Raw genomic sequence first — 24959 nt, forward strand, 5'->3', positions numbered from 1 at the left:
GTTAATAAGTTCGCAGACAATACAAAGGTTGGTGGTGTCGTGGATAGTGTAGAAGATCGCCAAAGGATACAGCAGGATGTAGATCAGTTGCAGATATGGGCAGAGAAATGACTGATGGAGTTTAATCTGGGCAAGTGTGAGGTGTTGCACTTTTGGGAGGTCAAATGTAAAGTGACAGTGCACAGTTCATGGCAGGACCCTTAACAATGCTGATGTACAGAGGGATCTTAGTGTCGAAGTCCATAGCTCCCCGAAAATGGCTGCACAGGTTGATAGGGTGGTAAAGAAGGCGTACGGCATGCTTGCCTTTATTAGTCGAGGCACTGAGTTCAAGAGCCAGGAAGTTATGTTGCAGCTTTATAAAACTCTGGTTAGGCCGCATCTGGAGTATTGCATTCAATTCTGGTCGCCTCATTACAGGAAGGATGTGGAGGCTTTGGAGAGGGTGCAGAAGAGGTTCATCAGGATGCTGCCTGGATTAGAGGGCAGGTGCTATAAGGAGAGGTTGGACAAACCTGGGTTTTATCTGGAGCGGCGGAGGCTGAGGGGAGACCTGATAGAAGTTTACAAGATTATGAGAGGCATAGATAGAGTAAACATAGACATAGAACAGTACAGCACAATACCAGACAGTCAGAATCTTTTCCCAGGGTCAAAATGTCTAATACTAGAGGGTATGCATTTAAGATGAGAGGGGGTAAGTTCAAAGAAGATGTGTGGGGCAAGTTTTGTTTTTACACAGAGTGGTGGGTGCCTGGAATGCGCTGCCAGGGGTGGGGGTGGAGGCAGATACGATAGAGGCGTTTAAGAGGCTCTTAGACAGGCACGTGAATGTGCAGAGAGTGGAGGGATATGGACATGGTGTAGGCAGAAGGGATTAGTTTAGTTAGACGTTTGATTACTAGTTATATATTTTGTCACAATATTGTGGGCCGAAGGGCCTGTTCCTTTGCTGTACTGTTCTATGTTGTTCTTTTCACTTGATGCTTTGTGGAATCTCACTGTGCGCAAATTAGCTGCTGCATTTGCCTTCACGAAGATAATGACCACACTTCAGGTGACAGCCTGGCTTTATGATGTCCTGAGTGCGCTATATCAATGCAAATTCTTTGTGACATGACCAAAGCCACCAGCCAATGACACAGCACGGCAATACGTGCCGAGAATCCCAGCATTCCCCAGGGCGCCCAAGCTGTTACCAAATCCCCCTGTGGCAATGAAGCATGTGAGTATGTAAAAAATCCAGCAACTGCTGTGGCAGCAAAAGATATCACATAATTGTTCAACAAAGCTTCCTGAAGTTGCACCATTCTGTGTAAGCTGATTTTGCAGAACAAATGATAAATATCCTTTGTTTTAACCAATTGCTCCCCATTCCTTCTGAAGGACATGTTGTTTGGAGACAAAGTTCATCAGTACCCCGCTGATCTGAGGTCCCGAGAGGCGGACTGCTGTTCTAACCCTCTCTCGGGACGGGACTTGTGGCTTGCCTCAGAGTGTGTCCCATTGGCACGCTGCATCCCCACTGCAAAAGCTCTTTGCAAGTGTCAAACAGAACTCAGTCCAGAGCAATCCATGTGGCAAACAACTTCAACCAAAGGGCTGAGGTGAAACCTTACTCCATTCGCCTTCCTCTGTCCTTGATACTTCCCCCCCCCCCCCCTAACATTTTATTGCTATTTTCTCTCATGGTTCAAAGTGCCCTCTCCTTTTGCAGAGTTGCAGTCTCTACCCCAGTCCCTATCCAGTTATGGTAAATCCGTCATGAAGCCAAAAAATGGCCATTGGTAATTGGTTTATTATTGTCACACGTACTGAGTGTTTGTTTGCGCGCCATCCAGACAGATTATTCCATAAATAAGTACATTGAGGTAGGACAAAAAGAAAACATAATGCAGAATATAGTGTCACAGCTACAGAAAGAGAGTGCAGTGCAGGTAGACAATAAGATGCAAGGGCCATGATGAGGTGGATTGAGAGATCAGGGTTTGTTTACCATACTAGGGGACCGTTCAACAGTCTTACAACAGTGGGACTGAAGCTGTCCTTGAGCCTGGTGGTACGTGTTCTCAAGCTTTTGTATCTTCTGCCCGATGGGAGAGGGGAAAAGAGAGAATGTCCGGGATGGGAGGGGTCTTTGATTAGTTGGCTGCTTTCCCGAGGCAGCAGGAGGTGTAGACGGAGTCCGTGGAGGGGAGGCTGGTTTCTGTGATGTGCTGAGCTGTGTCCACAACTCTCTGCAACTTCTTGTGGTCTCAGCAGAGCAGTTGCCATACCAAGCCGTGATGCATCTGGATTGGATGCTTTCTCAGCAGGTCGGGTAGCATCTGTGGAGAGAGGAACAGGGTTAATATTTTAGGTCAAAAACCATTCATCAGAGCTCAGAATTTGCAAGGCGAGGAAGGATAACTGGGTGACTTTCTATTTTGCCAGCCAATATACTTGCTCCAGCTTGATCCAGCCAATCAGTGTTCTTTCATCCTCATTTACCTCATCTTTCGAACATCGCAATGCATTCTGAACGCGCTTGTCTGTTGAGTTCCAGCACTGTGGGTCTGCTTCTGCTATTTACAACGATAACTTGTATTTATGTGGTGCCATGAACATCATAAAGCATTCTGACTCTCTTCAGAGAAAAGTTATCAAACGGAACTTGATACCAGCCGTGGGGGTATGGGGTGTGTTGCGGAAAAGTATCACACGGACTCGGCAGGCATCTGCTTCAGAAATCTTTATTGTAGCATGATATCATGGAGAGCTCAGACTCCTAAAAGTGGAGTTCTGCAGCTCTGCTGACCAAGAGATTACAACTTTTATTTATATTACAAGAGTACAAGCATCCAAGCTCAAATAGCGGTTTTGAACAGCAGGAATAAATGGCAGAAGTGAGCAACCATGGTTTCAGCCTTAGTCCAGCACTCTTGAAGAACAAAGTATAACCAGACTGCCACATCCTGCATGGGATGCCACAGATGAGACACAGAAGCCTGAGGCGAAGTTCATCACCTACATCTTTGGTTACCGGCAGAACAAAAGTTAGCCCTCTAACTCCCCTCCTGCAGAAATTCGAGAACATTCTCAACTGTCTTTCACATTTCTCCCACAGTTCCCTCCTTGTTGACCTACTAGATCAACACACCTCATCCTCTTCTTCGTACGGAGGAGTGTACCATTCTGGGAAGGGACGTACAAGGCTAGGGTACACTTCCTCGCCCCAACTACTTTTTCGGACCACCCGGGGCAACGTAGGAACCATCTTGGGACTGCCTCTGTCACCCAAGACCCTTTTGACTAATTGATCACAGTACAGCCTTAATGCTTCACATACACAACACCCTAGTACACATACCATTGCCACTATTATAATCCCATGGGTGACCCAGCTTCCCCAGCCAGAAAACCATCCCTCTATTACATTCCACCATTGTTCTCCCTCATCAAAGGTCTTAAATTGCTCCCCGGTCTTCCTTACCTCATCTTTCTTTTCTTCAATGTGTCGGCTGAGATCAGTTATATTTTCTGAGGCGTCAGGAATGTAGGTACAACACTCCCTTCCTATTAAGGCACACGTTCCTCCCTTTTTGGCTAATAATGTCTAAGGCCATTCTATTTTGTAGGGCTACCATCCTAAGGGCGATTACTTCCGTGGTTAAGTCTTTCACCTCTGTTTGTACCTGCTGTCTCATTGACTAGCTTCTCCATGGCGGCTGCTATCCTTTTTATTTCCTTGGTTGCTCAGGCAGTCCCGTACGAGGGAAAGAGTATCGTCCAAAACCGTTCAGATTCTGTTGTACCTGCTTCTGTCTTTCCCAATGGGGGTGAGCTGTTACATTTCTAAAGATTCTTAATCGGGGTGTGAGATAGGCCAAGTAACAACACCTGCTCCAGCCTTTATCTTTAGCCCTGCAGGATCCAGTCATACGTACTACTCCTGGCCAGATTTTATAACTCTCTCCCGGCAACCAAGGAAATGCTCTATTTCCACAAATCCAATATGTACCATACAGGGGCCGCGGAAAGTTCCCCTCGCAGGCAGTGAGATTCTTTACACAGGTGGAATTTCCTAGTTGATAGGGAGCACTTACTTTCTGCTATTGTCATTGGAACTTATCTGCAAGTCCTGGAAAAGGGGTGATGGTAATCCCAGGCAACAGTCGAGTCTCATCCTTGGGTGGGGGCCAATAGTACCATCTCTCAAACAAACAGGGCCACTGATATTTAGTTTTGGCAAAGTTACTGCTACCGATCACACTGCCATTTGTGGTACCGTCAAAGTATATCATCGCAGTGGCCTCAGCTGCGGTGAGTGGAGTCACCACCATAGGGGCCACGTGGCTGTGTGGGGGCAGCTCCCCACAGACCCAGCAGGGCCCTTCTCCACTTTGTTCAGCATAGGAGTAGCAGAGGGACAAGAAGGTTATTATAGGTCCGACCCTCCCTCAGCATCACTCCCCCCAATATTAATCCCAGCAGAAGCTCCTTCATCTTTCAGTTGGTGGTGCTGCTTGCACCTTGTAGCATGGACCCAATCCTCCTTTCCGTTGACCTTCAGGGCCGTGCGAGTGGTCAGCAGCACCTTGTAGGGTCCTTTCTACCGAGGAGAAAGGGAATCTTTATTGAGATTTTTTACATAAGCCTGATCCCCAGGTTGAAAAGTGTGCATGGGGGTGTCTCCTACCGGTGCCTGTGCCTGCCTCATCCTCTCATGCAGTTCAGTCGCTGTTTTACATATGGCCTGTGCATAGGCCAAAATTCGCTCTTCATTCCATGTTAGAGCCAATTTCTCGGCGCATACTGGAGGTCTGGCCCCTGTGGTCAATGGGCGTCCCATAAGGGCTTCATGAGGCTTTACTCCAGTAGCTCTATTTTTTCTATTTTGCAGGGCATACAATACTAAAGGGAGGGCTTCAGGCCACGATAAGTTACTATTCTGGCGTACTTTGGACAGGGCATTTTTTAATTCCCCATTGGGCCTTTCTACCATCCCTGATGACTGAGGCTGGTAAGGAATGTGCAATTTCCATCGAAATTCCAAGGCCTGCACTAAATCTTTCACTATCCTGCCGGTAAAGTGAGTACCGCGGTCACCGTTTATCCCCATGGGTATTCCATATCTCAGTATTATTTCCTTCTACAATATTTTAACCACCGTCCGAGCATCATCTTTTCGCGTAGGATAGGCTTCTACCCAACGGGTGAACATGTCCACTATTACCAACATATATCCCAAGGCTGGGGACTTATGTACAAAATCAATTTGTAAGTTTTCAAAGGGCAGTTTAGGCATTGGGAGGTGATCATACTTGGCTACCCTTGGTTATTTTGCTGACAGACCAGACAGGATGGAGTAATTTTCTGTATGGTTGGGGTTATGCCGGGTGCGTACCATTGCTGATTAATTGCATGTTGCATCCCTCCTTTGCCTGTGTGTGCCTGTGCAGGCACTAGGCCACACAGGCAAAAACAGGTTTCTTGGACATACCACCTGTCCATCTGGGTGAAACCAAAAGCCGTCCCTGTAATGGCATTGTGCTTTTTCCCAAGTCCGTTTTTCTTGTGGGCTAGAGTTTTGTTGTGCTGCCTGTAACTCAGAGGACTCTAAAGCAGGGATGGGAGGATCGCTGGAGGCGCAGAAAGCTTGCAGTACTGGTTTCTGTGTGGTTGCCAACCTTTTGGCTTCCTGGTCAGCACGGGTATTCCCCTGGGAAATCTCGTCTGTTGTGTTGGTGTGCACTTCGCACTTAATAATAGCTACTTGCTTGGGTAACTGAATTGCTTCAAGCAAGTTCAATACAAGTTGGGAATGTTTAATAGCTTTCCTTGCTGATGTAAGGAAGCCCCTGTTTTTCCCATATTTGGCCGAAATCATGAGCGATGCCGAAAACATAGTGAGAGTCTGTGTATATTGGCTGTCTGATCCTTCGCCAGTATACAAGCACGGGTTAGGGCAAAAAGTTCTGCCACTTGTGCTGAAGTGCCTTGAGGTAATGCACAGGCCTCCACTGTCTGGTGCAGATCCACCACAGTATAGCTGGCAAGGAGTAGGTCGTCTCTTGGCTTATGTGAAGGTCCATCGGTGAAGAGGATCAAGTCGGGGTTCGGTAAAGGGTCTGCTTTGCAAATCAGTTTTGGGGGAAGTTGAAAACTGGATAACAGCAACGCAGTCACGCTCATCTTCCTCGGAAGGTTCAGGAACAAAAATAGTGGGATTGATTGTGGGCGACTGGCTGTAAGTATAATTGGGGTGTGATAGCAAAATCATTTCGTATCCTGTATGTCAAGAGGCGGTAAGATGTTGAGTCACGGAGTTTAAAAGCAGCATAACTGCATGGGGCACTCGCACTTCACAAGGATGGTCGAGAACTAGTGGGAAAGCCTTTTCGACCATCACCACTGTCACGGCTACGGCACGGAGACAGGCAGGCGTGCCCAATACCACTGCTGGGAGGGCCGTAGAATAGTAGGCGACTGGTCGTTTTCCTCCCCCATGATTTTGAATGAGGGCTCTGGTGGCAAATCCTCCTTTTTCACAAAGATGCAACTGAAAAGGGCATCTGTGGTTAGGAAGCCCTAGGGCTGGGGCTGCCGTTACAGCTGTCTTAAGAGCCTGGAATGCATTCTCTCGCTCTGGAGTCCATTCTACCTGTGCGGGTGCTTCCTTTGCAGTGGCAGTGCGGAGGACTGCATCGTGCAGACGGTAATCATGTATCCACTGCCGACGATCACCCACCATTCCTAAAAAGGACAAGACCTCTTTCTTGGTGCGGGGCTGCGGCACCTGCAGGATAGCCTGGATGCGATCGGAGCCTAATTATCGAGTACCAGCTGTTAGAGTGAAGCCAAGGTATTGTACTTGCTTTTGGCAGAATTGTAGCTTAGTTTTAGCTACCCATTTTACCTCTGGTGGCTAAGAATTGAAGTAAGGTCACTGAGTCTTTTATGCAGTCTGCCAGACTAGGGGAGGCAACCAAAAGATCATCGGCATATTGCATCAGTATTGAGCTCCTTTTAGGAGTCTGAGCTCTCCATGATATCATGATTTCTGAAGCAGATACCTGCCGAGTCTGTGTGATACTTTTCCGCAACAGGGTGGTATAGGATGTTGTTGGGGGATTGGAACTCTCGTCTCAGATGCCTTGCTGTCTGGGAAGGCTGTATACTGGGAGAGCCCCACAAAGTGGGCCCCTACAATACATCTCTGAAACAATGGTTTCTTCCAATACTTCACTGTCCACACAGATATTATTCCTACCGTTCCTGCTTCCACACTGATCGGCCCCTCATATAGAGGGCCGATATATATATTTCCCCCCCCCCCTCCCTCTCCCAGCAATCAGCCATGCATCAATAAATTCTTAGCACTAACTTCCCCGTGTACAGCAGGCTGAGTGCTTCTGTTCCTTGCATTTTATGTACTTAATCCTTTCTCCCTCTTGTGTTTAAACAGCTTCTCCTTAAATAAAACTCTAATATTCACAGGTCACTCTATGTAGTGTTGATTTACACTCTGGGTAAATTCTCATGAATTTCCTGTTTGGTTTCTTGGTGACCATCTTATATTGATGGCTTCCAGTTTGCTCTTGCCCACAAGTTGAAACACTCACTTGGTGTCTCCCCTGTCAAAACCGTGCATAACTGTAAAGGTCTCCATTGGATCTCCTGCTTCCCACAGAAATGAAACCCAGTATGTTCATCCTTTCCTTGTGGGTGTCACCTTCTGGCATCACCGTGGAACCCTTTTCTGCTCCCACTTCCACGCCTCAACATCCTTTGAATCATTCCATAGCTGGAATTATACACAGTTTGATACAAGCTGAGCAGAACCCCTCTACTTTGCAATTCTATCCCTTCGGAAATTGTTTGCTTTGTTTTTTTCTCTGACAACGGCCCGTGTCACCACCTTACCACTTGAGTATTTTACTCTCAGATCCCTTTACTCCTCCACCACATTTAGATTCTTATTCCCTAAGCCTTGCTTAACATTCTTAAGGTTTCTCACAAAATCACTTATTTCTGTTGAAATCTATTTGCCACTTTCTCACCCATCCTTCATGTTTTTCAATGCCGCCTTGTAACTTGGCCTCAGTATTGACTCCCCCTTCCCAATCTGTTGCTGTAGGCAAATATTGAATCGATTTGATCTCAAAGTGTGAATCGTCGGAGTAAATTGCAGCAATCCCATCACTCTGAACATACATCCTTTATCGCTATAGAACATAGAACACTACAGCACAGTACAGGCCCTTCGGCCCACAATGTTGTGATGACATTTTATCCTGCTCTAAGATCTATCTAACCCTTCCTTCCCACATAGCCCTCCATTTTGCTATCATTCATGTGCCTAAGAGTCTCTTAAATGTCCCTAATGTATCTGCCCCCACAACCTCTGCTAACAGTGCGTTCCACGCACCCACCACTCTCTGTGTAAAACAAAAAGTACCCCTGACATCCCCCTTGTACCTTCCTCTGGTCACCTTAAAATTATGTCCCCTTGTGTTAGCCATTGTCGCCCTGGGAAAAAGTCTCTGACTGTCCACTCGATCTATGCCTCTTAACATCTTGTACACCTCTATCAAGTCACCTCTCATCCTCCATTCCAAAGAGAAAAGCCCCAGCTCAGTCAACCTATCCTCGTAAGACATGCTCTCCAATCCAGGCAGCATCCCAGTAAATCTCCTCTGCACCCTCTCTAAAGCTTCCACATCCTTCCTATAATGAGGCGACCAGAACTGGACACAATACTCCAAGTGCTACTTTGTTTTGCAGCCAGCTATTTCTCCTGAATGTACATGTTATTTGTGTGATACCTCACTGAATAAATTAGATCAAATGCATGCTCCCTGTCCAGACTTTCTGCTACTTTTTCCAAAGGTCAGTGAGAACCATGTCGGTCACAAATTTGTGCAGCACAGACACAGGCCCTTCGGCCCACTGACCATCAAACACCCATTTACACCAACCCCACACTAATTCCATTTTCATTCTCCCCATATTTTTGAGTCAGGGTCATCGAGTTACACAGGAAAGTAACAGACCCTTTTAGCCCAACTTGTCCATGCCGACAAAGTTGCCTACCTGAACCAGTCCCATTTGCCTGCATTTGGCCCATATCCCTCCAAACCTTTCCTATCCGTGTACCTGTCCAAATGTCTTTTAAATGTTGTTATTGTACCTGCTTCAACCACTTCCTCTGGCAGCTCGTTCCATATCTGTGTGGAAAAACTTGCCCCTCAGGTCCCCTTTAAATCTTCTCCCCTCTCATCTTAAACCTCTGCCCTCTCGTTTTGGACTCCCCTACCCTGGGGAAAAGACTGTGACCTTCCACCTTATCTATGCCCCTCATGATTTTATGAACCTCCATAAGGTCACCCCACAGCCTACTTCGCTCCAGGGAAAACAGTCCCAGCCTGTCCAGCCTCTCCTTATAACTCAAGCCCTCCAGTCCCAGCAACATCCTAATCACCACCCATGACTCTACCCCTCACCCACACACGAGGGACAATTTACAGCGGCCAGTTAACCCACCAACCTGCACGTCGTTGGGATGTGGGAGGAGACCGGAGCACCCGGGGGAAACCCACACGGCCACAGGGAGAACGTGCAAACTCCACACAGACAGCACTTGAGGTCGGGATCAAACCCGGGTCTCTGGAGCTGTGAGGCAGCGGTTTTACCTGCTGCTCCATTGTACCACCTTTTGTATTACTGATTTCTAGATACTTTTTGAAGTTGAATGTAATTATCAGAACATGTTCTATCTCCCTTCTTAAAAATAGATTTAATATTAGTTACAATACACAAAAAGTGCTGGAGGTCAGACAGCATCTATGGAGGGATGTGGGATTGAAGTGGGTGGCCACCGGGAGGTCCTGGCTGTTGTGACGGACGGAGCGAAGGTGCTCGACGAAGCAGTCAGCCAATCTGCATCAGTCTCACCGATGTACAGGAGGCCACACCGGATGCAATGAGTGACTCCCTCGGATTCACAGGTGAAGCGCTGCCTCACCTGGAAGGACCGTCTAGGACCCTGAATGGTGGTGAGGGAGGAGGTGTAGGGACAGGTGTAGTACTTGGTATGGTTGCAGGCATAAATGCCGGTGGGGGGTGGAGAATCATCAGTGAGGAGGGACGAGTGGACAAGGGAGTCGTGGAGAGAGTGGTCCCTGTGGAAAGCGGAGAGAGGAGATGAGGGGAAGCTGTGCCTGGTGGCGGGATCCCGTTGGAGGTGGCAGAAGTTATGGGGAATGATGTGTTGGATGCAGAGACTTGTGGGGTGGTAGGTGAGGACAAGGGGAACCTTGTCCCTGTTATGTCAGGAGGGGGTGAGGGCAGACATGGGGGAAGTGGAGGAGATACGGGTAAGGGCAGCATTGATAGTGGTGGAAGGGAAACCCTGGTCACTGAAAAAGGAGGACATCTCGGATGTCCTGGAGTGGAAAGCCTCATCGTGGGAACAGATGTGGCGGAGGCGGAGGGACTGGGAGAAGGGGATGGCGTCCTTACAAGTGACAGGGTGGGAAGACGTAGTCAAGGTAACTGTGGGAGTCAGTGGGTTTGTAGAAGATGTCTGTGGTCAATCTGTCTCTGGAGATGGAGGCAGAGAGATCCAGAAAGGGGGGAGAGGTGTCGGAGACGGACCAAGTGAATCTGAGGGAAGGGTGGAAATTGGAGGCAAAGTTGATGAAATTGCCGAGCTCAGCACGGGTACAGGAAGCAGCCCCAGTGCAGTCGTCAGTGTCGTGGAGAAAGAGTTGGGGAGCGTTACCGGTGTAGGCTTGGAGCATGGACTGTTCCACGTAGCCGACGAAGAGGCAGGCAGAGCTGGGGCCCGTGCGAGTGCCCGTGGCCACACCTTTGGTCTGGAGAAAGTGGGAGGAGCCAACAGAGAAGTTGAGGGTGAGAACCAGTTCCACCAGACAGAGGAGGGTGGTGGTGGAGGGGAACTGTTTGGGTCTGTTTTCGAGAAAGAAACGAATGTCTATCCATGGCCGCCCCTACTGCCACGCTGAGGCCAGGCGCAGGTTGGAGGAACAACACCTCGTATTCCACCTTGGGAGTCTCCAACCTGATGGCCTCAACATCAATTTCTCTAACTTACAGTAACTCCACCCCTTCTTTTTCTCCCCCCCCCCCCCACTTCTTTGTCTTCCCTCATTCCTGTGGCTCCTTCCCCCCGCCTTGATGACCTGCCCATCTCCTCCCCTCCCCCATCCTTTATTCCATGGTCCACTGCCCTCTCCCACCGGATTCCTCCTCCTCCAGCCCTTTGCCTCGTCTACCTACCCTCTCTCAGCTTATTACATCTTCCCCCACCCACCCACCCTTCCCCTCTCTCCTGCATTCACCTATCCCCTGCCTGTGTGTTCTCCTCCCCCTCCCCCCACCTTCTTATTCTGGCTTCTGCCCTCTTCCTTCCCAGTCCTGATGAAGGGTCTTGGCCTGAAACATCGACTGTTTATTTCCCTCCATGGATGCTGCCTGACCTGCTGAGTTCCTCCAGCACACTTTGTGTATTGCTCCAGAATCTCTTGTGTTTTAATATTAGTTACCTCTTGGCCTTCTGAACAACACTTATTTGTGAATGAAATATTAAAGGTTTGTATCAGTGCTTCTTCTGAAATTTCCATTTATTCTTTAGATAGATACAATCTGTCTGAACTCAAAACCATAACATCTTTAAATTTATTTAGTGGCCAACTATCTGGAGAGTTGGACTCAGAAGAAGACACTTGCACCAAAATGAAAGGTGGTCACTAACTATTCTCTGTGTTTTAGGATATAACGTCAGTGCATTGGTGACTATAGCAACCAAAACCTTCTTAAGGTACGACAAGCTGAGGGAGCTGATATCGAGCATTAGGAAGTTTTATCCCAATGTCACCATTGTAATCGCAGATGACAGTGAGAAACCAGAAAAGATTGAAGGACCGTTTATTGAGCATTACATCATGCCATTTAGGAAGGTACTTGTCTTTTGTGATTTAAGGGACAGAGTGTGGTGAGGTGGGAGTGGCAGGGTTGCATGAATGTGTGAGAGTTGCGGTTTAGTCTGGAAGCTCTTTTATTTCTGAGTCAGAGGGTGTGGAGTAAAGTCTCATTCCAGAGCTCTAGGCCGGCACTGCAGTGTGAGTACTAAGAGAGCGCTGCATTCTTGGAAGCCCCGTCTCTCGACGTAATGTAAAACCGAGGCTCTGGCTATTCAGGTGGATGTAAAGAATCCCTCAGTGCTATTTTGAAGGAGAACAAGGGATTTACCCCCAGTGTGCTGGTCAAAGTGCATTCCTGAATCGAGTGGCTTATTTTATCGTTATCAACTAGCATCTTGCTATGCGCAAATTGTCTGCTTTGTTTTCCATGTTACAGCGGTGACTATACTTCATTGGACACAAGGTCTTTGGGGACGTCCTAAGATTGTTAGGAGCTGGAAGAATCCAAGCCTTTCATTCACTCCATCCGCCCACCACCCACACACCCCTCCCACTGGGTCCCCTCCCCCCCCACTGTTCCCACCTGCCCTCCCCACCTCCCTTATTTGGTTCCAGGCCCCACCTTCCTCTCCTGTCAGATCCCACCATCTGCAGCCCTCTGTCACCTCCACCCATCACCTCCCAGCCTCTGTCACTGTCTCCACTCCCCCCTCCTCCATCTGTCCATCCCCCCTCCTCACCTGGATCCACCCATCACCTCCCAGCTCATGCCCCACCCCTTCCCCTCGCCCCTTTATACCGACCATCTCCCCTCTACTCCTTTAGTCCAAGGGTCTTGACCCGAAACGTCGACCGTCCATTCCCCTCCACAGACGCTGCCTGTCCCAACTGATGTTAATTGCTTTTGCTTGACACATAGCAATTGAAAGTTCCTCAGCCTGCACCACCCCCTACTTAAGTTTTGCTTTCTTTTAAGCTAAACATACATTTGATACTTGCACCATTAAAGCAGCAGGAAGGTGATCTCATGCGGGTAGAATCGGCATTTGGAACTGCGTGGAAATGAGTACCAAAAGGGGAAAGAGGATCTCTGAAAAGCCATTGGGTCTTGAGCACTGCGCCCGCATCCTGTATGTTCCCTTTCTTATCATTATCGTTTGGAATGGAAAGTGTGCCTGACTCAATTTACCAATGGCAGGTCTTTTCCTGACGAATTCAGACAGTGTGGGATATTACCAGTGAATAGAAGGTTGAGCTGAGGAGTTGACAGACTGGTGATTTGTAGAGTCACTGGGTCACTGCTCTCTTGGCACTGGAGCCCGATGCAGAAGATGCACCAATTCGGGGCTTTAGACCTCCCCTTGGTCAAAGCAAGGGTGTCAACTGCTATGCCAGTGGTTGCCAATTGAGCCTCTTCCACCTGGTTGCAAAGGAGAAAGTGGCCTGCTTGCCTTCTGCTCAGCTCCTCTTGTTAACCCTGCGGAAACTGAAGTTAGAAACTCCCATGCCTCTAAGAGGTACTGTTTCAAGACAACTGCACACCCATTCCAACGTGTGCCAAGGCTGGGTGGCATCAACCTCTGGCAGGCAGCGTTAACAGATCTTCAACCTTCCAGATCAGTGCCCCGTGCCTACTGTTGAAGTGTCACTGCAGTGTGGGCAACAACCAAGGTTTCTTAACAGCCTGTGCACCATCCTCATTGTTGTATCTCCTGCCTACGATGAGACAGCTACTTAACCATAGAACCATACAGCACAAAACAGGCCCTTCGGCCCACCATGTTGTGCCGTCCATCAAACCACCCTCACACTATCTAACCCTTTCCTCCCGCATATCCCTCTATCTCACATTCCTCCATGTGCCTATCCAACAAACTCTTGAACCTGTCCAAGGTATCTGCCTCCATCACCACCCCAGGCAGTGCATTCCATGCACCAACCACTCTCTGGGTGAAAAACCTCCCCCTGACATCTCCCCTGAACCTCCCACCCATAACCTTAAAGCCGTGCCCTCTCAGCTTGAGCATTGGTGCCCTGGGAAGGAGGCACTGACTGTCTACTCTATTCCTCTCAATATTTTATATACCTCTATCATGTCTCCTCTCATCCTCCTCCTTTCCAGTGAATAAAGCCCTAGCACCTTAAGCCTTTCCTCGTATTCTGTACGCTGTAATCCAGGCAGCATCCTGGTAAATCTCCTCTGCACCCTCTCCAACACCTCCACATCCTTCCTATAATGCGGCGACCAGAACTGAACACAGTACTCTAAGTGTGGCCTAACTAGAGTTTTGTAAAGCTGCATCATCACTTCACGGCTCTTAAACTCAATCCCACGACTTATGAAAGCCAACATCCCATAGGCCTTCTTAACTGCTCTGTCCACCTGTGAGGCAACTTTCAGTGAACTGTGAATATGAACCCCCAGATCCCTCTGCTCCTCTACACTGCCAAGTACCTTGCCATTTACCTTGTACTCTGCCCTGGCGTTTGTCCTTTCAAAGTGTACCACCTCACACTTCTCCGGATTGAACTCCATCTGCCACTTGTCAGCCCAGCTCTGCATCCTATCAATATCCCTCTAAGTTCTGACAGCCCTCCACACTATCCACAACACCGCCGATCTTAGTGTCGTCTGCAAACTTACTAACCCAGCCTTCCACCCCCTCATCTATAAATATCACAAAAAGTAGAGGTCCCTGAACCGATCCCTGCGGGACACCACTAGTCACTGCCCTCCAATCCGAGGGCACTCCTTCCACCGCAACCCTCTGCTTTCTACAGGCAAGCCAATTCCTAATCCACACAGCCAAGCTTCCCTGGATCCCTTGGCCTCTGACCTTCTGAAGAAGCCTACCATGAGGAACCTTATCAAACGCCTTACTAAAATCCATATAGACCACATCCACCACACTACCCTCATCAATCTTCCTCGTCACCTCCTCAAAGAACTCTATCAGGCTTATGAGGCAAGATCTTCCCTTCACAAAGCCATGCTGGCTGTCCCTAATCAGTCCATGATTCTCCAGGTGTTCATAGATCCTATCCCTTAGAATCTTTTCTAACAGCTTACCCACCACAGACGTAAGGCTCACCAGTCTGTAATTCCCTGGACTATCCATACCACCTTTTTTGAACAAGGGGACAACATTCGCCACCCTCCAATCCTCCGGCACCATCCCTGTGGACAACGAGGACTCAAAGATCCCTACCAGCGGTTCAATAATCTCCTCCCTCGCCTCTCGAAGCAGCCTGGGGAAAATCCTGTCGGGTCCCGGAGATTTATCTGTCTTCATATTATTTAACAACTTCAACACATCCTCTCTCTTGATATCTACAACCTCGAGAACATTACCCTTACCAGCACTCCCTTCCGCGTCATCAAGACCCCTCTCCTCGGTGAATACCGAAGAGAAGTATTCATTGAGAACTTCTCCCACTTCCGCCGCCTCCAGGCACATTCTCCCACCTTTGTCTTTAATCGGACCTACCTTTACCCTAGCCATCCTCCTATCCTTCACGTACGTGAAAAAGGCCTTGGGATTTTCCTTACCCTTACTAGCCAACACCTTTTCATGTCCCCTTCTAGCTCTCCTCAGCCCTTTCTTAAGTTCCATCCTCGCTACTCTATATTCTTCACGGACCCTGTCTGAACCTTGCTGCTTATACCTCACGTACGCTACCTTCTTCTCCCTCACTAGTCGTTCCACCTCTCTCGTCACCCACGGTTCCTTCACCCTGCCATTCCTTCTCTGCCTCACCGGGACATATTTATCCCTAACATCCTGCATAAGATCCCTGAACATCGACCACATCTCCATGGTACATTTCCCTTCAAAGAGGACATCCCACTTTACACTCCCAAGTTCTCTCCTTATAGCCTCATAGTTCGCCCTTCCCCAATTAAATATCTTCTTGTCCTCTCTGCACCTGTCCCTGTCCATGACAATTTTAAAGGTTATGGAGCAATGGTCACTGTCCCCCAAATGCTCACCCACCAATAGATCCTTCACCTGTCCCGGTTCATTTCCTAAAATTAGATCTAGCATGGCATTCCCTCTAGTCGGCCGGTCAACATACTGCGTCAGGAATCCCTCCTGGACACATTTAACAAATTCCGTCCCATCTAAACCTTTGGCACTAAGCAGGTTCCAGTCTATATTTGGGAAGTTGAAGTCTCCCATTATAACAACCCTGTTGTTTCTGCTTCTCTCCAAACACTGCCTGCCAATCTGCTCCTCTATATCTCTACTGCTACCGGGGGGCCTATAGAATACTCCTAGTAGAGTAACTGCTCCTTTCTTGTTCCTTATTTCCACCCATACGGACTCTAGAGATGATCCTTCTACAACATCCATCCTTTCCACAGCCGTAACAGTGTCCCTGACCAGTATAGCCACCCCTCCTCCTCTTCTCCCCCCTTCCCTATCCCTCTTAAAACACCGAAAACCAGGAATATTCAATATCCACTCCTGCCCTGACGTCAGCCACGTCTCAGTAATAGCCACGATATCATAGTCCCCCATACTTATCCAAGCCCTCAGTTCATCCCCCTTATTCCTGACACTTCTTGCATTTAAGTAAATGCACTTCAGTCCATCTACCTCACTACTTTAACAGCCTGTATTGCTTTACATATTGATATTGCTTTACAATGATCACTGCACTCTCTCTGTGGTCAACTTCCATCATCTTGTGCCCACTCTCCCATGTTCATGCAGTTTCTGGCTTGGGAAGACAAACTATGCAGCACATTGCGATGCTGGGGTGCCAAGTCCCTCCACTACCTAGTTGAAGCCACCCTTTCCCATGAAGGGGTGGGGGGGGTGGGTGAAGGTATTGCACTTTGCCAAGAGACCCTCTGACACAGATGTACAACTGGCTGAGGTGGCATAGGTGCAATCACATGACTTGAACATAAGAAACAGCAATAGCGGTACGCTAATTGGCACCTCAAACCTGCTCCTCCATTCAGTAAGATCACAGTGGATCCAATCTTGGCCTCAGCACCACTCCCCTGCTCTCTCCCCATACCCCTTGAATCCCTTGTAGTTCAAATGCCTGTCAATCTTCACCTGGAGTATATTCAATAACTCTGCCTCCACACTGAGGTGGAGAATTCCAAAGTTCCACAATCCTCGGAGAGAAGAAATCCCTCCTTATCTCTGTCTGAAATGAGCGACCCCTTATTCTGAAACTATGCCTCCTCTTTCTAGATGCCCCCACCAGAAAAAACATCCTCTCAGCACCCACTCTGTCAATCCCACCCCCCCACCCCACCAAGAAATCTTATATATTTCAATAAGATCACCTCTCACTTGTTCTCCAATGAGTGTCAACCCTCAGCCCAAACTGCTCAACCTACATCAACCCCTGCATCCCAGGAGTCAACCCAGTGAACCTTCCCTGCACGGCCTCCAATGCAAGTACACCCGTCCTTAACTATGGAGAGCAGAACTGTACACCGTACTCCAGATACGGTCTCACCAGCTCCCTGTAACGTTGCATCAAAACATCCCTACCTCTATACTCCATACTCACAATAAAGATCAACATTCCAGCTGCCGCCTTAATTACTCGCTGTACCTGTTTGTTAACCTTGTGCTTCATGTTCCAGTGCCCCAGATCCATTTGTACCACAGCAGTTTATTGTCTCGCTCCATTTAAATAATAACTTGTTCTTTCAATCTTCCTTCCAAAGTGGATAAACTCACATTTCCCCACATTATACTCCATCTGCCATCTTCTTGCTCGCTCAGTTAAGCTACTTATATCTCTCTGTATGCACTTTTTAATCCTCCTTACAATTTGCTAACCCACCTACCATGGTATTGTCAGCCAAATTGGTGCAGTATAACTGATCCCTTCATCCAAAATAGCTGTAAATAGCTGAGACCCCAGCGCTGATCCTTGAGTTACTGACTGCCAGTCTGAAAATGGACCATCGACTCTATCTTCTGTTACTTGCCAATATATTCGCTCCTAATCCTGTGCGCCTCTGTGCAGTATCCTTTCATGTGGCACCTCATCAAAGGACCCATCACCAGGAAAACCTCATCCTGTGATAACTTTCTCCAAGAAGAGTCATGCTAATTCTGGTGCAGCTTGTGTTAAGAAGATAAAATGAACACTTGGTATGTCTTGGAGAAGAGCTGGTGGGCAGGTGGTCTCCCCCCCAGGTTAGTGAAAAATGATTTAGTTGTCATTGTGCCTGAAAGTCGTCTCAAGGGCTCCGTTCTCTGGTCTAGAGCCTCGAGGATGTTCAGAACACAGCAAGGAATAGCTACAGTTACCTCACTGCAAGGCAACATTCAAAGGCCAGGAATACTGCAAAACCAGCAGACCTCTGAACCAAATAATGCATGCTGCAAACTTTGAAAGCATTTACCAAGACAAAAATGAAACCAGAACCTTTCCCATTTTTGGTTTCTGTAGCTGCCTTGTGGTCGCATAAGTCCCAACACATCCGATGAATCAACCTAAACTGTGCAAGTGGCATTTTTTGGGTGGTCCCACACCCCGCTATCAGGCATTCTGGCATGGGGCAAACATTTTGCTTGTTGTTCTCTCGTTCAGTGAGGCTTGTACATTCTTGTAGCACAGCTGCAATTTTAGGCAGAAGATCACCAGTTGGGTAATTATCACTCTGGAAGCCAAGCCTAGAGGCTTGATTTCTTAATCCATGGCTGTGTCTGCAAGGATAACCTGGTAAAATCCCCTCTCTAGGAACACAGAACGAGCTGTGCACAGATCAAAGAGTTTCTCAGTAAATCTGGAGACAGGTTAGATAGCTCCCTGTCCCGTCCCTGTCTGAGTGTTACTTAAGGCACTCCTTGTTTGAATGTTTGAGCGTAAAATAGGAGTTCTGAAAACATGCTCCACATGTCCTTGAACCCACTGTCTCCAAACCCTTAAATTTAGACTTTGTGTTGTTGCCTGATTAAAATTAATTCCACTGAAAACTTTCTTACTCCCGACAGGGTTGGTTTGCAGGGCGGAACCTGGCTGTCTCCCAGGTCAAAACAAAGTATCTGCTCTGGGTTGATGATGACTTCATCTTTGCTTCGGACACTAAGCTGGAAAAGATGGTGGAGATCCTGGAGAAAACAACTCTGGATATGGTGAGCTCACTGCCAAGGGTTAAACAGGAACTGTTAGGGGAGACGTGCACAGAACATAGAATAATACAGCACAGGAACAGGCCCTTTGGCCCATGGTGTCTGTGCCAAACATCATGCCAAATTCTGCCTGCACGTGGTCCATCTCCCTCCATTCCCTGCATGTTCATGTGTCTATCTAAATGCTTCTTAAACACCACTGCAGTAACTGCCTCCACCCCCACCCCTGGCAGCCCGTTCCAGGCACCCACTGCTCTCTGTGTAAAAAGAGAACTTGCCCCACACATCTCCTTTAAGCTTTCCCCCTCTCACCTTAAATGAATGCCCTCTAGTACTTGACATTGCTACCCTGGGAAAAGACTCTGACTGTCTATCTCTGCCTCTCATAATTTTACAAACCTCTATCAGGTCTCCCCTCAGCCTCCGATGCTCCAGAGAAAACAACCCAAGTTTGTCTAACCTCTCCTTATAGCTCATGCCCTCTAATCCAGGCAGCATCCTGGTGAACCTCTTCTGCACCCTCTCCAAAACCTCCACATCCTTCCTATAATGGGGTGACCCAAACTGCACACAATACACCAGGTGCGGCCTAACCAAAGTCTAATACAACTTCAACATGACTTCCGGACTCTTATACTCAGTGCCCCGAGCAATGAAGGCAAGTCTGCCGTATACCTACTTTATGCCGTATGCCTTCTTTACCACCTTATCTACTTGCCCTTCTATGCCTCCCCAAATTCATGGAGAATCAGAGGGTTGGGGATGATGCAATGAATCGGCATTTCACAAAACTGATGGTCTCTGGTTGCAAAGATATTTGTAAAAGTACGACAGCCCAAACAGAATTTGATAGCAGTGAATCAAATGTTGATGCTGTGGCGAGTGACATTTCTTGGCTCATAGAACATAGAACAGTACAGCACAGAACAGGCCCTTCGGCCCACAATGTTGTGCCAACATAGCTAATCCCTCCTACCTACAGAATGCCCATATCCCTCTATTTACCTCTCGTGCCCATCCAAGCCCTTCTTAAAAGCCCCCAATGAATTTGCCTCCACCACCCTATCAGGCAACGCATTCCGGGCATCCACCACTCTCTCAGTAAAAAAAACCGTACCCCTCACGTCTGTTCTGAACCTACCCCCTCTCACCTTAAATGCATGCCCTCTGGTATTGGATCGCTCAATAATGGGACATTCATAGCTTAGTTCATAGCTCCGTTGCCGTGGAGTTTGAAGGTCATGCAGTCATTTTCCATTCTAATGTCTGCAGTGGCCAACATTCCAGTGCATCACTGTTGGAGATGCGAGCTTCTGAATGGGATGTCAAACTGATCTCCCATCTCCCCTTTCCCCTCTCTCCTCTCCTGGATGTAAAAAAAAACCCATGGCATTACTTTGAAGAAGAACAAGGGGGAATCTTCCTGGTGTCCTTCAATATTAATCCCTCAACCAACATCAAAAACAAATATCTTGGTCATTGTCATGCTGCTGTTGGTGGGATCTTGTTGTGTTTCTCACACTACCGCTCTGAAAACACAGTAAGATCTTTGGCATGTCCTGAGATTGGGAAAGAGATGAGAAACGTAATCTTATCTCTTTTTAAACAGCTCTTGCCATCCCTTGCATTTGTATATCATCTCCTTCTTCTGAGGCTGTCCATTGGGATCGAGGATGAATTGCTTGCACCTCAGTTCTGTGGGTTCTGAAGAGGCCAATGTGAGACCCACAGGTGGGGCTGGCTGGGTGGGTGGGTGGTTTGTGAGGTGGTGCACTCCTTCCACCCATTACACAAGGTCTCACAAGAAGGTTATCAAAAATTACAGGGGGATCTTGATCAGCTGGGTAAGTGGGCCGAGGAATGGCAAATGGCTTTCAATTTGGATCGGTGCGAGGTGTTGCATTTTGTGAAGTCGAACCAAGGTAGGACTTATACGGTGAACAGTCGGGGAGTGTTGTAGAACAGAAGGACCGAGGGGTGCAAGTACATAGTTTGCTGAAAGTGGCATCACAGGTAGACAGGGTGGTGAAGAAGGCATTTGGCACGCTGGCCTTCAGTCAGGGCACTGAGTTGGGACATTGTTGTAGAAGACATTGCTGAGACCGCACTTGGAGTATTGTGTTCAGTTTTGGTCACCATTATAGGAAAGACATCATTAAGCTGGAAAGAGTGCGGAGAAGATTCGAGGCCTGAGTTATAGGGAGAGGCTGGGCAGGCTCGGACATTATTCCTTGGAGCGTAGGAGAATGAGGGGTGAAATTATAGAAGAGTATAAAATCATGAGGGGCATAGATAGGGCGAATGGTCAGTCTTTTTCCCAGGAAAGGGGAATCAAGAACTAGGGGGTATAGGTTTAAGTTGAGAGGGGAGAGATTTAATAGGAACCTGAGGGGCAACTTCTTCACCCAGAGGGTGGTCAGTATATGGCCCATTTGTCCAAAAATTGGCCCATATCCCTCTAAACCTTTCCTATCCATGTACCTGTCCAAATGTCTTTTAAATCTTGTTATTGTACCTGCCTCACCCACTTCCTCTGGCAGCTCGTTCCATAATATTCTCCTTCTGTATCATAAGGAAATATAAAGTATGAAAATGCACTGATAACAACATATCCACAGAAAGAACTCATCTCCTTTCCTTTCCAATACAGGTTGGAGGCTCAGTGAGAGAGGTAACCAAATATTCGGCAACATTTCAACACAAACTAAGCGTGGAGCAGGGTGGAAGAGAGGGAGACTGCTTGAAAATCCACAAGGGATACTACCACAAAGTAGAAGGGTTCCCCAACTGTGTTGTCACGGACGCCATAATTAACTTTTTCATGGCACGGACGGAAAAGGTGCAACAGGTGGGATTTGACCCACACATTACAAGACAGGGACACTTGGGTGAGTAAATGTCAGGCTGTGTTCTCGGAACAGGGTGGGGGAAAGTAAAAGCTGGACATTTAGGAGATAGCATAAAAACCCCCCCCCCAGAAAACACGGGGGAGAGACAAGTCTGGGCCTCTTTTCAGACCCGAGATCATTGTATCATTCCTTAACAGAATGACGTGTTGGTTCTAAAGCCTCAAGTCTCACCTACAACTTTGCACAAACCCCAGCACCTGCTCAGCGACTGAGCCACATCTTGCATGTGTGTGGCCCCTGTTGGAACTCAAGTCTGCAAGACTGGACCATAAGACCATAAGAGAAAGGAGCAAAATTAGGCCATTCAGCCCATTGAGTTTGCTCTGCCATTCGATCATGGTTGTTTTATTTTTGTCAACCCCATTCTCCTGCCTTCTCCCCGTAACCCTTAACCCCCTCACCAATCAAGAACCTATTAATCTCTGCCTTAAATACACCCAATGACTTGACCTCCACAGTCGTCTGTGGCAATGAATTCCACAGATTCACCGCCCTCTGGCTGAAGGAATTCCTCCTCATCTCAGTTTTAAAGGGACGTCCCTTTATTCAGAGGCTGTTCCCTCGGATACTAGACTCTCCCACTGATGGAAACGTCCTCCCCATGTCCACTCTATCCAGGCCTTTTAGTAATCAGTAGGTTTCAATGAGATCCCCTCTCATCCTTCTGAGCTCCATCGAGTACAGGCCCAGAGACGTCAGATGCTCCTCGTACATTAACCCTTTGATTCTCGGGATTATCCTTGTGAACCTCCTCTGGACCCTCTCCAGGGCCAGCATATCTTTCCTTAGATATGGGGCCCAAAGGGAGTGAGGACAAGGGAGTGTCAAGTCAAGTTTATTGTCATGTGCACAAGTATGGTGGGGTACAGGTACAGTGAAAAACTTGCTTGCAGCAGCATCACAGGCATGTACTGTAGGTACAGACAACACACAGAACATAAATTATACATCAATTATACAAGTGTTTTAGTGGCACACACAAAATGCTGGAGGAACTCAGCAGGTCAGGCAGCACCTATGGAGGGAAATAAACAGTCGACGTTTTGGGCCGAGACTCTTCATCAGGGCTGGAAAGGAAGAGGGCAGAAGCCAGAATAGGAAGGTGGGGGAGGGAGAGGAGTAGATGCTGCCTGACCCACTGAGTACCACCAGCATTTTGCGTGTGTTGCTCCTGATTCCGGCATCTGCGGAATCTCCTGTGTCAGTGTTTTAGTGAGGTTGGGGAAAAGAGTGAGAGGAAAGCTTGTCGGTCAATACCGTCAATTCAGAATCCCACCAGTCCACTCTGAACTTCAGCCAGGCCTCTCTCTCCTTCCGTTGGTGATAGACTCCCCCAGGTTCTGCCTCTAACTTCATTAAATTAAATTAATTAAAATAAGTAATAATCAAATTGAAACAGACTCTGCTTGAAATTGGATTGCATAACTCTTGAAGTACAACGTGATCCAAAGATTGACTTTATTTGGAGTAGCTTGAGTTTGAGATAGTTTTGGATAAGGTTTCTTTATTAGTCACATGTACATCGAAACACACAGTGAAATGGGGTGAAATTGGGCTAATTGGGAAACTGGAACAGATTCGTCCAGCTGCCATCCACATATGCACGATGCCTGACATTTTCCTGGCTTTGGAATGACATTGTTATCCGTGTAACACCCATTTTCACATGCACCAACGTAAATCGAAGTTAGGAGCTGGAACCTGTGGGCTGGGCTCCACTCACTTGTGGAGCAGGCTCAGTAAAACCAGGAGCACTCACACTCAGCTGGCCTGAGGCTGGGCACCTTCAGAACCGGCTGCAGGGTACTTGCACACCTTCCAGAGTGCACTGAAGGTAACGGGAGGTGCTTTCTCCAGAATTTAGCTGATATGATGCTCATCCAACGGGGGCCTGAGTGGTGTCACCACTGTCAGCTCTTCGTCACTGGGGTTTGGTCATTGGTAATTGGTTTGTTACTGTCACACATACCGAGACACAGTGAAAGGCCTTTGTTTGCGTGCCATCCAGACAGATCATTCCGTACGTAAGTACGTCAAGGTAGTAAAAAGGAAACAATGCAGAATATAGTTTTAAAGTCAAAGTCGAGTTTATTGTCACATGTGTGCACAGGTGCAATGAAAAACTTACTTGCAGCAGCATCACAGGCACATAGCGTCAGATAAAAACATAAATTATGCACAATTTTTACAAGAAAGAGCATAATTAGTCAAAAAAAAGTCTATTTTAGTGCAAAGCGATCATAGTGGTCACAGTGTTGCTATTACTGAGGTAGTGATTAGGGTTGTGCTGGTTAGTTCAAGAACCAAATGGTTGAAGGGAAGTAGCTGTTCTTGAACCTGGTGGTGTGGGACTTCAGGCTTCTGTAGAGAGTGCAGTGCAGGTAGACAATAAGGTGCAAGAGCCACTATGAGGTAGATTGGGAGATCAAAGTTTCATCTTTATTGTATGAGAGGTTCGTTCAGAACAGTGGGGTAGAAGAACCATAGAACACTACAGCACAGAAAACAGGCCATTCGGCCCTTCTAGTCTGTGCTGAAACTTTATTCCACTAGTCCCATTGACCTGCACCCAGTCTATAACCCTCCAGACCTCTCCCATCCATGTATCTATCCAATTTATTCTTAAAACTTAAGAGTGAGCCCGCGTTTACCACATCAGATGGCAGCTCGTTCCACGCTCCCACCACTCTGAGTGAAGAAGTTCCTCCTAATTTTCCCCCTGAACCTTTCCCCTTTCACCCTAAAGCCATGTCCTCTCGTACTTATCTCTCCTAATCTAGGTGGAAAGAGCCTACTCGCATTTACTCTGTCTATATCTAATTTTGTAAACCTCTGTCAAATCTCCCCTCATTCTTCTGCGCTCCAAGGAATGAAGTCCTAACCTGTTCAATCTTTCCCTGTAACTCAACTCCTGAAGACCCGGCAACATTCTAGTAAATCTCCTCTGCACTCTTTCAATCTTACTGATATCCTTCCTATAGTTAGGTGACCAGAACTGCACACAGTAC

The 24959-nt window shown here is 47.7% G+C and overlaps 1 protein-coding gene across 6 annotated transcripts in view; it reads left to right on the forward strand.

Moving 5' to 3' along the window:
* LOC127566969 (beta-1,4 N-acetylgalactosaminyltransferase 1-like) overlaps window positions 1–24959 on the forward strand; it is a 77211-nt gene that overhangs the window by 46500 nt on the left and 5752 nt on the right. For all 6 annotated transcript variants that reach the window (XM_052009541.1, XM_052009542.1, XM_052009539.1 and 3 more), the window contains exons 8-10: window positions 11776–11963; window positions 18905–19045; window positions 21693–21930. In XM_052009541.1, coding sequence (XP_051865501.1) covers window positions 11776–11963; window positions 18905–19045; window positions 21693–21930 — 567 coding nt within the window. The remainder of the gene's footprint in view (window positions 1–11775; window positions 11964–18904; window positions 19046–21692; window positions 21931–24959) is intronic.

The sequence above is a fragment of the Pristis pectinata genome, chromosome X (assembly GCF_009764475.1).
Source record: "Pristis pectinata isolate sPriPec2 chromosome X, sPriPec2.1.pri, whole genome shotgun sequence".
Classification (NCBI taxonomy): domain Eukaryota; kingdom Metazoa; phylum Chordata; class Chondrichthyes; order Rhinopristiformes; family Pristidae; genus Pristis; species Pristis pectinata.